At 42.3% G+C, this 13,005-nt stretch overlaps 1 protein-coding gene across 4 annotated transcripts in view; it reads left to right on the top strand.

Moving 5' to 3' along the window:
* Positions 1-2,191: 2,191 nt before the first annotated feature.
* SPIRE1 (spire type actin nucleation factor 1) overlaps positions 2,192-13,005 on the top strand; it is a 206,698-nt gene continuing 195,884 nt past the window's right edge. For all 4 annotated transcript variants that reach the window (XR_013831443.1, XM_079943535.1, XM_079943534.1 and 1 more), the window contains exon 1: positions 2,192-2,740. Coding sequence is in view for 3 of the 4 variants with exons in the window: in XM_079943535.1 (XP_079799661.1) it covers positions 2,443-2,740 (298 nt within the window). In the remaining variant the exon portion in view is untranslated. The remainder of the gene's footprint in view (positions 2,741-13,005) is intronic.

Below are 13,005 nucleotides of genomic sequence, written 5' to 3'. Positions count from 1 at the left end.
TGGTGGTGGTGGACAGTGAGGCTTATCAAAATTATAAAGGGTTCTGAAAATCATATAAATATTAGTACAATTATACTGTCTTTGTATAAAAAAGCATCAAGGGTTCAGGGTATACATTGACTAGATTTATCAATATAATAGAAGATAGCTAGGATTTTTTAAGGATTTACCTTTTATTTTTACTGTATACAGAGGGATCAAACATTTAACTTGTCATATTGCCTCAACTTAATTCCATATAAGCTCACAAAGGCAAGAAGTTTACTTTAAACACAGTATATTAGTCATGAATTTGTGTTTGGCAAAAACAAAACAAAAGCCGTTTTGTTGTATGTAATATTGTATATTCCTGTGAGTCAGTACCAAAGTATTTTTCTTACTAAAATGTATTCATATTTAAAAAAATTATCACTTACGAAGGGAAAAACATCCTTCTGTTGTGAATTGGTTTTAAAGATAACATTTGAGATAAAATTTGGGCTTCTTTTCCTCACTTCCACTCCCTTCCTTCTTCCTGTCATCGTTATCTTTACTTGAGATTTACTTGCTGCCCTGTGCCAGGGGTAGCAGGTGTCTGGCTCATGGATTGCTCAGCTGATTAAATCATTTGCTTGTCTTTTGAGGGGTGAGGAAAGGACAAAAATGTTAGTGATTTTTGGCTGTTGTTGTCCAAGCGCAACACTGCAGCAATATCCCATAAGGCCAGAAGATGGTGCTATTGTCTATAAAAGTAGACCCGCTGTTTTACTACATTGTTCAAACTAGTATTTTAGGGACTTCTCTGGCGGTCCTGTGGTTAAGACTCCGTTCTTCTACTGCAGGGGGCTCGGGTTCTATCCCTGGTCGGGGCACTAAGATGCCAAAAAAAGTCAGTATTTTAAAGCCGTTTGTATTTTCAAAATTCACACAGGGCCTAAGCAAACTAGAAAAATTTAGTAATTGTTTCTATGTTTTTAATCAAGAGGTTTTGTATATCTATATCTATCTATTCTATCTATATCATATAAGGCATTAGACCTTTTCTCGTCAGGTATGTGGCACACATATGCATTTTCACAAATTGGATTATGAACACATAAGTGATGTTACTTTAAAGGGTTTTTTTGTATCTCTTGTAATGAAATTATAATAGGGTGCCTAGGGAGAAACTTTTTCCTCCCGTCTTTCAATTTCTTACTCTTATATCCTTCTGCTTTCCTCTCTTCTCCCCGCTCCTGCTGTATGTACTGTGGTGTCTTAGGCATTACAATGACCGTTGTAATTTCTATGGCAAGATGCAGTTGTTGAGAGTGCAATATTAATACTGCACATAAAACTGCCTTAGAAGGTTTATTGGTACTTAGTATAGATCCATTTCTTACTTGGTTGATGCTTTCAACTCTAAGGTTCTCATACTGGACTAGTCTCAGAGTGGAATGTTACCAGTTAAACTTATTTGCCAATGAGCGATTTTTTTATCTAAGAATTATGTGTTTTATTGTGCACTTAATGAGTTCAGCGAGGCCCAGGCCTAGGAGGACTTCTTTTATTCTATGGCTGAATGCCCCAGTTCAGTTTTGCCCCTGTCCTATCGGTTCTATGAGGTATGAATAGACTGGGTTAACTGGGCTACGAGGCGTGTGGTCACTGGGAACATCATCTTGGTGAAGAGTTGTACAGACGTCACAAGCGAATCCGAGGGAACGTCTGCAGATTGTTTGCAACAAGCTTGTACCCCAGGCCCTGATCTGTGCGCTTGGGAGAAGCCAGTGAGCAAAACCCGAAAAGACCCTGTCCTCATGGGGCTTAGGATGGAGTTGGGAGTGGAGAGGGAAGTTATCCAAGCGAACGGTCCGGTGCGTTGATGGCGACAGTATTCGACGGAGCAGGGCAGGGCACGGGGACGCGGGGGGCGAGGCCAGGGGACTACGAAGTCGGCCAGTGCGCGGAGACTGGACCTGGGCGCGGGTGTTCGCGCGGGTGTGGGTGCACGTGCGGGGCGGGGTGGGGTGGGGCGGACCCCCCCGGGGGCGGGGCCAACCCGGGGGCGGGGCTCGGTGTGCCAGGAGAACCCGGGACAGAGGCGGGACTCAGAGGGCGGGGAGGACCCAGGCAGACCATGGAGGCGGGGTTCTAAGTGGGGGCGGGGTTCTGGGCGGGGCGCGCCCCTGGGGCGGGGCTCGGAGGGCGGGTCCGCGGACGCCATTGCGCTGCTACCGGCTAGCTGCGGTCTTGTAGGGTACGCAGCATCGCGCCTCGTTCCTGACCCTCCCCTGTCCGGTTCTCCGGCCCGGCCTAAAGCCCGTACCCGGCCTGGTCTCCGCCCCGTCCACCCCCGTCCCCGCGGCGGCGCGCGCGGCCCGCTGGGCGGGGTTCCGGGGATGAGGCGGTGGCGGCGGTGCGCGGAGAATATGCTCGGCAGCTGAGGAGACGCGGCGCCCGGAGCGCGGCGCGACCCACGGGATGGCTCAGCCGGCCGGCCCGGAGGGCGGCGAGGGGCCTCCGGACCCCGGGGCGGCCGCGGGCCCGCAGCACGCGCTGAGCCTGGAGGAAATCCTGCGGCTCTACAATCAGCCCATCAACGAGGAGCAGGCGTGGGCTGTGTGCTACCAGTGCTGCGGCTCCCTGCGCGCCGCGGACGCCGGCCGCCGCCAGCCCCGCCGCCGGGTGCGCTCGGCCGCGCAGATCCGCGTGTGGAGGGACGGCGCCGTCACCCTGGCGCCCGCCGCCGGCGACGCGGGAGAGCCGGACGCCGCCGCGGGTGAGCCGCCCCCCGAGACCCCCTTCTCCCACAGAAGGACCCCGCCGCGGGCCCTTCCCCCAACCCCCGCGACCCCTAGCCCCGTGCCCTTCCGCCCCATGGCCCCCATCTCCCACGGCCCACGGAGGACCCCCACCCCGGCTCCAGGAGGACCTGGCCCCCCAGGCCCCGGCCCTTCCGCCCCAGCGCCGCTCCCTCTCCGTCCAGTCTCCTACTGGAGGACCCTCGCCAAGGCCCCGGGCCCTTCCGCCCTGCGGCCCCCCACCCCTCACGGGAGGCCAGGGAAGCGGGCAGGGCCTGCGGCCGAGCGCGGCCCGCTTAGGTCTGAGCATGGGCAGGAGCGTGGGCGGGCGGCTGCGCCGGGAGTGGGGCGGGGGTCCGAGTGTCAGTGCGCGGCCTGTCGGGGCACCGAGGCTCCGGAGAAGGGGAGTGGGGTCGGTCCCCGGACGCGGGAGGCCGGCTCTGCGCGCTCGTGCTGCTCGCGGCCGAGCCCGGGTGGGATGTGTTCGGCGCTGCAGGCGTTCGCCAAGACCTGGTCGGGGAGGGGGGGGGTGTGATGCGCTGGTAGGAGGGCTGCGCTTTCGCAAGGAGCTGTCAGCCGATGGTACTTTTCAAAGACTGGCAACGATATTCCCTCGGTTGGGAATGTAAAAAAATCTGAGCCCTGAGGAGAATGCTGCTATTTTGGGAGAAATGAAGAGGCTGAATTAACATAAAAATAAACAGTACGATTTCCCTGTACATTAATATTTGTTGTGACGAAAAACAAGCTTGTAAAGTAAAAAGTTGACAGGATGTCAGATAAATGGATTTTACTTAGGTCATTATCTAATGTAAATTCTTCAAGATTATCACCTTCCCATCAACATATAGCTACGGCTTACCCAGATATCTATTGATGATGAAGAGAAGATTGATAATAGGTTTCTCCAATCAGTTTTTATCTAATTCAGCATTTTGAGAGACAGATCTATTAAAAGCATTAAAAAAAGAAAATCCACCCTTACTTAAAAAGTTGGTGAAAGTGTCAAAATGCTTAAGGTGAAAGATGTACTTCAGAATTAGTAAAGTGACTTATTAAATTGATTAAAATAGAGAACAGTCAAGAGTATGTTATCAATTCTTTCAGTTCCAACAGAACATTTATTATTTATTTTCGGTGTCAGGTAAACAGACTTTTAGAATTTTAATTTATTTAAAGCCAGTCTTTTTACGATTCTTTTGAAATTATTTCAAACAGGTCTTTTAGTTCATTTGATGTGTCTATTGCTTTTAAACTTGGACAATATTAGTGGGAAATACTTGCAATTATAATTTATTTACAGTGTATTAATATGATATGAAAAGATACTTTCATAAAATACAGCAAAGTCATGCCTTGAGATCCAGTGTTTCAAGGGGAAAAATGGTTATATGCAACCTCCTTTTAGAAGTAGCATTGGTAGTGGTGATTTCCAGAAGGAACAAACTGGATTTACATTGTCCTTGAACTTAATCCCAGAGTTCAAGTTATGTTTGTGGACCTACTAGTAGTTTAGTTGTCAAAGACTAATGGATTCTGGTGGTATTTTTTAAAAAAATCATAACCTTATGTTGAAGTGAATTACTTTTTGCATCAGTCATATGAATGATAACGTGTTGACTTCAATGTAATACATTCTCTCTTTCTGGAGAGAATGGCAGAGTTGTTTCCTGCAGCAGCAGTAATGGACTTGTGATCCATGCTCTTCCTACTTAGTTCTGCTTGTGACCTTTGCTGCCACTTGTGGAGAGAGCCCAAAGTTGCCGATATGGTCTTGAGCATTTTGGGGCTGATTGATTAAAAATTTGGGAAGTTCATACTAAAATAGTGTTTATATTAGATAATTTATTTCTTCTTAGTATTAAGAGTTGTTGTGTGGCTATGGAAGGCACAACGTCTTCTGAACATTTACCCTGATTCTTAAAAACTCTGTATAACTTGGTACTTTGCACACTTGTATAAATTCTATTTTTAAGGAAAAATGGTAATCTTGAACCTCCATTCTAAGAAGCACTTTGTTTTTCATTGTAAGATGTTTAACATGATTGTATGGTGGCAGTTGACAGCATTTGTATTTTCACGTGTTATCCATTGACTTATTTTCTAAATGCAGGTTTAGGAAGTTAAGTGATGTGCTTGAATTCATACTGGTAACTCTGAATCAAATCCAGGTCTTTTAACCTCTAGCCTTTGTAGTATTGTGGAATGGAACAAACTTGGTTTGAATTGGAATCATGATTCCTCCCCTTTCTAGCTGAGTGACCTTGAATAAGTTCCTTAATCTCCCTGAGTGCAACCTTCTCATCTGTAAAGTGAGAATAGATCACTTTTTCCCTACGGGATAGAGGTTTAAGTGAGATGGTATGTGTAAAGTGCCTAACGCAAGGCTTGGTATGTAGCAGGTACTCAGTAAGTTTTAGGTCTCTCCGTCTCCTGATCTTGCGGTCCTTTCACAGCACCACGGTGTCTCTGTCCAGCTGTTCTGTAATTTTTACTCAGAATTGGGACACATGTCTAGGTCAGGGATTCTCAGCCTATGCACTGACATTTTTGACTGAATAACTCTTTGTGTGGGGGCTGTCCTGTGCCTGTGTAGGCTGTTTAGCAGCATCCCTGGTCTCTACCCACCAGATGCCAGTAATCACCTGCCCCCCTTCCCTGAGTAAACGCTTCAGACATGGCCACCTGTCCCCTGTTGAGAACCATTGGTCTAGCCAATGATGGGTGGTGCCGTGGATTGTGTTTAGTGTGGGGAAATGGATCCCAGCTGTAATCTTCAAGCGTGTGAATCTTTCAGCTGGCCACTGTTCTCTGCTGTTGAGTTGAATGGTTGGTTCTTACTACTATCAGCAGTATCGCTCCATTTAGTCCCATAGGAAGAAATAGCACTTCACACTCATTATTGACTTGTTTTGGAATTGAATGTATCAGTAATTGATTTTATTCTTGTTTTAATAGTATCGACACGTGCAGAGTATTCACATTCAGGTTGAATTAAAAAAATTAGAAATACATATAAGAGAAATAGAAAAATGTGGGAGGCATGGAAATGAAACCAATATTGGAAGAAAACAATGAAGAATGAATAATTTTATTTAGCATTCAGATGTAACTCAAAGTCATTTTACTAACATGGCCATGAAAGCAGGGTGATATAGGACTGAAGGAGATTAAAAAAGAAGGAAAACTAGTTCTTTAGAGAATACCTTAGGAGGAAGAGGTTAAATTATGAATCAGGATCTTAAAATGGGTAGTACATTTTATGAAGTATTTCTGTGATGACGGGAGGGTGATTTGTTGATTAGAATCAAGAGGGTTTATGATTTATCTTAGGTGGCTTACTTAAAATTTTTATTTTCCCCAATGTTTATGAACTTGTAGTCATAAAAAGACCTTATTGTTTGGTAAAAGTTTATTACATACAGGTTGGTGAAGTTTTCATTCACACCATTAATTAATGAGTCAAAGGCACTCAGGCTCTTGATATACAATCTGCTATTTTTAACCAGGGCACTTAACTGGTCTTTAGACACATTTTAGTATACACTTTCTTTAGAAAGTAATCATTGATGGAATTTAGGTTATATTCCAGTCTCCACAAGATTATAACTCGTTTTTTTCTGGGATGCCACAAAGAATTATTAATGGTAGTACTAGAGCTTAGAACCATTGCATGGTCTTAGCAGCCTTGTAGACCTTAAATACCCGTCTGACAAAAATAACTTTGTTTCAGATTTGGTTTCAAAATTTTTGATGTACCTTTAGCTTTAGATGTATAAAGAGCACTTTCAAAATTATGAGTACATCTTGTTTTAAAATCATTGTAAGGGTAGTGATAGGTTTTCCTGGGAGGAACAATGAAGGACTGCGTGCATTGGTATAGGGAACATTGGGGCTTTGTTTGGGATTTGAAAAGAGGATGTGATCCCTGAGGCTTCTCAGCAGGGTTCATGCCAGTTTGGTGGGGAAGTGGTCTCGGAATAATATCCTTTTTGAATTTAAAGAGAGAATATTTGCGGAGAAGGTTGAAATAGTGAAAACATATTTAAAACGATTAATTTTTGTTCACTCTTGATGTTTTTCTTGAGTGTTTACATTCTGATCATTAAATGAAAGGAATACTTGAGGTGTGTGTGTCCAGGGTAGCGGTTGGGGGTGAATAACAGTATTAGGGGTTGGTGAAATACCTTGTCAGTTAACAGCAATAGGTAAGAATTATTCCATGTGAACAATATGTCCAGATATGTAGGCTTAATTCAATTTTAAAAACATGCACTGAGTCCCTACTACGTGCAAGCAGTGTCCAAGTTTAGTCATTATAGAGGAGAAAACAGAACATAAACAGTGATCAGTTTACCGTGAAGTTAATGCAGGTCAATTTGGAACCTGCTCCCTTACACAGTCTCCTTCTGGGCCCTGGGTTGGGGGGGAGGGGCTTTACCAGATGACCATTTGCAAGATTAAGATATTTTAGCTATAATCAGTTAAGATTGCTGTCAGTTTTAACTCCAGTTTACTCTCCAACATACTTCCATTTGGGTTGTGTGAGAATGGCCACAGACATTTTTGGGAGAAATTTTGGAATAATGCATTTGTGGTTTTGTACCTGTATTTCTGCCTTATGCAAAGGAAAACGGTGGAAAAATATCAGTCACATATACATATTGATACGTAAGTAAGTTGGGACTCTTTTGGGAAACGATTTGTCTTACTAAGAGTTTTGACTCAGCTTTAGAAGGAAAAGAAATCATTGGTTTACCAAGGACTATATGTTGATAAGAGATGATGAGTTACACTCTGCCTGTTTTATTTGTAAGGTGGGAATCGCTTTCCTGCTTGGTAGGTTCTGTTAAATGGCAACAGTTCCCATCCCACTTTCATAATATTGGAGTCGTATTATATTTCCCATTTGCTTCCTGTTGGCTAAGTAGGAAAAAAAGAAACTACCGTCTCCCAGATTCCTGTTTAAAACTATGAGGAAAATATTGCGTGTTGCTAAATTGCCAAATTTAATGTTTTTTAAATAAATTTTGAGATAATTTTAGATTGAAGAAAAGTTGCAAAAATAGTGCAGAGGGTTCCTGTGTGCCTCTCACCTGTTTCCCTTAATGTTAACATCTTATATTACTGGGTACGTTGGTCAAAACTAACTAATGGCATATCACTATTAACTAAATTTCAGACTTCACTTGGAGTTCCCTAGTTTTTCTATTAGTGTCCTTTTTCTGTTCCAGAATCCCACCCAGGACACCTGGTTGCATTTAGTCATCATGGCTCATTAGTCTCTTCTCTCTGTGGCAGTTTCTCAGACTTTCCTTGTTTCCCATGACCTTGAGAGTCTTGAGGAGTACTGGTTGGGGGTTTTGCAGAATGTCCTTGCATTTAGGTTTTCCTGCTGTTTTCTTGACTAGGCTGGGGTTATGCGTTTGAGCGAAGAGTACCAGAAAGGGGAAGGGCTCCCCTCGTCACACTGGATTGAGGCACATGATATCCATACAGCACCACTGGGGATGTGAGCCTTGTTTGCCAGGTTTCTCCAATAAAGAGTTTTACTGTTTTTCCCTTTTCTATACCTTATTCTTTGGAAGGGAGTTACTGAGTCCAGTCTGCATTCACGGGGCCTCCTCCTGGAGTGGTGAATATCTACTCAGTATTTTTTGGAATTCTTCTGTAAGGAAGATTTGATTCTTCTCCCCATTTACTTATTTATTCAATCATTTATTAAGTCTGGATCCACGTATGTTTTACGCGTTATCTGTTACCATGTTATTTCTTTTGTTGCTCAAATTGTTCAAGCTGTGGCCATTGGAAGCTCCTTCAGGTTGGCTCCCATGTCCCTTTTTTTTTTGTTTGTTTTTTTTTGGCAGTACGTGGGCCTCTCACTGTTGTGGCCTTTCCCGTTACGGAGCACAGGCTCTGGATGCACAGGCTTAGCGACCATGGCTCACGGGCCCAGCCACTCTGCAGCATGTGGGATCTTCCCGGACCGGGGCACGAACTCATGTCCCCTGCATCGGCAGGCGGACTCTCAACCACTGCACCACCAGGGAAGCCCTCCCATGTCCCTTTGATGTGCCCCATCCTTTTGTGTTTTTGAGCACATCCTTACTTTCTGGCACTACAAGATGCTTCAAGGCTTATCATGTGTATTTTCTGCCCCAGCCCTAGAATCAGATATATCTCCAAGGAGCTCAGGGATGGGTGTGCTTGTTGTTACTAAGGTGTTTCTTTTTTTCTTTTTCTTTTTTTTTTGTCTGAGATATACATTATAAAGTAATAACTAGAGTCATGACTTACAACATTATACCAGAACATACAAGATTTTTAGAAATTTCATGTAATGAAATTTCATGTAAACATTTATATTAACATATTTCCCTACAAATAGCCCAAAGAAAGTTTAATATTAGTTGTGTTTTTTATATTGCAGTTTCTTATTAGTCATCAGTTTTATACACATCAGTGTATACATGTCAATCCCAATAACCCAATTCAGCACACCACCATCCCCACCCCACTGTGACTTTCCCCGCTTAGTGTCCATACGTTTGTTCTCTACATCTGTGTCTCAACTTCTGCCCTGCAAACTAGTTCATCTGTACCATTTTTCTAGGTTCCACATACATGCATTAATATACGATATTTGATTTTCCCTTTCTGACTTACTTCAGTCCTTATGACAGTCTCTAGATCCATCCACGTTTCAACAAATGACTCAGTTTCATTCCTTTTTATGGCCGAGTAATATTCCATTGTATACATATACCACAACTTCTTTATCCATTTGCTGGTTGATGGGCATTTAGGTTGCTTCCATGACCTGGCTATTGTAAATAGTGCTGAAATGAACATTGGGGTGCATGTGTCTTTTTGAATTATGGTTTTCTCTGGGTATATGCCCAGTAGTGGGATTGCTGGATCATATGGTAATTCTATTTTTAGTTTTTTAAGGAACCTCCATACTGTTCTCCATAGTGGCTGTATCAATTTACATTCCCACCAACAGTGCAAGAAGGTTCCCTTTTCTCCACACCCTCTCCAGCATTTGTGTTTGTAGATTTCCTGATGATGCCCATTCTAACTGGTGTAAGGTGATACCTCATTGTAGTTTTGATTTGCATTTCTCTAATAATTAGTGATGTTGAGCAGCTTTTCATGTGCTTCTTGGCCATCTGTATGTCTTCTTTGGAGAAATGTCTGTTTAGGTCTGCCCATTTTCTGATTGGGTTGTTTATTTCTTTAATATTGAGCTGCATGAGCTGTTTATATATTTTGGAGATGAATCCTTTGTCGATTCATTTGCAAATATTTTCTCCCATTCTCAGGGTTGTCTTTTCGTCTTGTTTATGGTTTCCTTTGCTGTGCAAAAGCTTTGAACTTTCATTAGGTCCCATTTGTTTATTTTTGTTTTTATTTCCGTTACTCTAGGAGGTGAATCAAAAAAATCTTGCTGTGATTTATGTCAAAGAGTGTTCTTCCTATGTTTTCCTCTAAAAGTTTTATAGTGTCTGGTGTTACATTTAGGTCTCGAATCCATTTTGAGTTTATTTTTGTATATGGTGTTAGGGAGTGTTCTAATTTCATTCTTTTACATGTAGCAGTCCAGTTTTCCCAGCACCACTTACTGAAGAGACTGTCTTTTCTCCATTGTATATCTTTGCCTCCTTTGTCATAGATTAATTGACGATAGGTGTGTGGGTTTATCTCTGGGCTTTCTACCTTGTTCCATTGATCTATGTTTCTGTTTTTGTGCCAGTACTATATTGTCTTGAGATTGTAGCTTTGTAGTATAGTCTGAAGTCAGGGAGTCTGATTCCTCCAGCTCCGTTTTTTTTCCCTCAAGACTGCTTTGGCTATTCGGGGTCTTTTGTGTCTCCATACGGATTTTGAGATGATTTGTTGTAGTTCCGTAAAAAATGCCATTGGTAATTTGATAGGGATTGCACTGAATCTGTAGATTGCTTTGGATAGTATAGTCATTTTCACAATGTTGATTCTTCCAATCCAAGAACATGGTATATATCTCCATCTGTTTGTATCATCTTTATTTTTCTCATCAGTGTCTTATAGTTTTCTGCGTACAGGTCTTTTGTTTCCCTAGGTAGGTTTATTCCTAGGTATTTTATTCTTTTTGTTGCAGTGGTAAATGGGAGTGTTTCCATAATTTCTCTTTCAGATTTTTCATCATTAGTGTATAGGAATGCAAGAGATTTCTGTGCATTAATGTTGTATCCTGCAACTTTACCAAATTCATTGATTAGCTCTAGTAGTTTTCTGGTGGCATTTTTAGGATTCTCTATAGTATCATGTCATCTGCAAACAGTGACAGTTTTACTTCTTTTCCAATTTGTATTACTTTTCTTTTCTTTTCTTCTCTGATTGCCTTGGCTAGGACTTCCAAAACTATGTTGAATAATAGTGGTGAGAGTGGACATCCTTGTCTTGTTCCTGATCATAGAGGAAATGCTTTCAGTTTTTCACCATTGAGAATGATGTTTGCTGTGGGTTTGTCGTATATGGCCTTTATTATGTTGAGGTAGGTTCCCTCTATGCCCACTTTCTGGAGAGTTTTTATGATAAATGGGCGTTGAATTTTGTCAAAAGCTTTTTCTGCATCTCTTGAGATGATCATACGAGTTTTCTTCTTCAGTTTGTTAATATGGTGTATTACATTGATTGATTTGCGTATATTGAAGAATCCTTGCATCCCTGGAATAAATCCCACTTGATCATGGTGTATGATCCTTTTAATTTGTTGTTGGATTCTGTTTGCTAGTATTGTGTTGAGGATTTTTGCATCTATGTTCATCAGTGATATTGGTCTGTAATTTTCTCTTTTTGTAGTATCTTTGTCTTGTTTTGGTATCAGGGTGATGGTGGCCTCATAGAATGAGTTTGGGAGTGTTCCTTCCTCTGCAATTTTTTGGAAGAGTTTGAGAAGGATGGGTGTTAGCTTTTCTCTAAATGTTTGATGGAATTCACCTGTGAAGCCATCTGGTCCTGGACTTTTGTTTGTTGGAAGATTTTTAATCACAGTTTCAATTTCATTACTTGTGATAGGTCTGTTCATATTTTCTATTTCTTCCTGGTTCAGTCTTGGAAGGTTATACCTTTCTAAGAATTTGTCCATTTCTTCTAGGTTGTCCATTTTATTGGCATAGAGTTGCTTGTAGTAGTCTCTTAGGATGCTTTGTATTTCTGCGGTGTCTGTTGTAACTTCTCCCTTTTCATATCTAATTTTATTGATTTGAGTCCTCTCCCTCTTTTTCTTGATGAGTCTGGCTAATGGTTTATCAATTTTGTTTATCTTCTCAAAGTACGAGCTTTTAGTTTTATTGATCTTTGCTATCGTTTTCTTTGTTTCTGTTTCATTTATTTCTGCTCTGATCTTTATGATTTCTTTCCTTCTGCTAACTTTGGGTTTTGTTCTTCTTTCTCTAGTTCCTGTAGGTGTAAGGTTAGATTGTTTACTTGAGATTTCTCTTGTTTCTTTTGTTTGTTTGTTTTGCGGTACACGGGCCTCTCACTGCTGTGGCCTCTCCTGTTGCGGAGCTCCGGACGCGCAGGCTCAGCGGCCATGGCTCACGGGCCCAGCCGCTCCGCGGCATGTGGGATCTTCCCGGACCTGGACACAAACCTGCGTCCCCTGCATCGGCATGTGGACTCTCAACCACTGTGCCACCAGGGAAGCCCTTCTCTTGTTTCTTGAGGTAGGCTTGTATAGCTATAAACTTCCCTCTTAGAACTGCTGTTGCTGCATCCCATAGGTTTTGGATTGTCGTGTTTTCATTGTCATTTGTCTCTAGGTATTTTTTGATTTCCTCTTTGATTTCTTCAGTGATCTCTAGGTTATTTAGTAACATACTGTTTAGCCTCCATGTGTTTGTGTTTTTTACGTTTTTTCCCCTGTAATTCATTTCTAATCTCAAAGTGTTGTGGTCAGAAAAGATGCTTGATATGATTTCAATTTTCTTAAATTTACTGAGACTTGATTTGTGACCCAAGATGTGATCTGTCCTGGAGAATGTTCCATGTGCACTTGAGAAGAAAGTGTAATCTGCTGTTTTTGGATGGAATGTCCTATAGATATCAATTAAATCTGTTTGGTCTATTGTGTCATTTAAAGCCTCTATTTCCTTATTTATTTTCATTTTGGATGATCTGTCCATTGGTGTAAGTGAGATGTTAAAGTCCCCCACTATTATTGTGTTACTGTCGATTTCCTCTTTTATAGCTGTTAGCA

Source organism: Stenella coeruleoalba (genome assembly GCF_951394435.1).
Source record: "Stenella coeruleoalba genome assembly, chromosome: 14".
Lineage (NCBI taxonomy): Eukaryota > Metazoa > Chordata > Mammalia > Artiodactyla > Delphinidae > Stenella > Stenella coeruleoalba.
The sequence above is the reverse complement of the archived record's forward strand: the minus strand, read 5'-3'. Positions and strand labels throughout refer to the sequence as shown.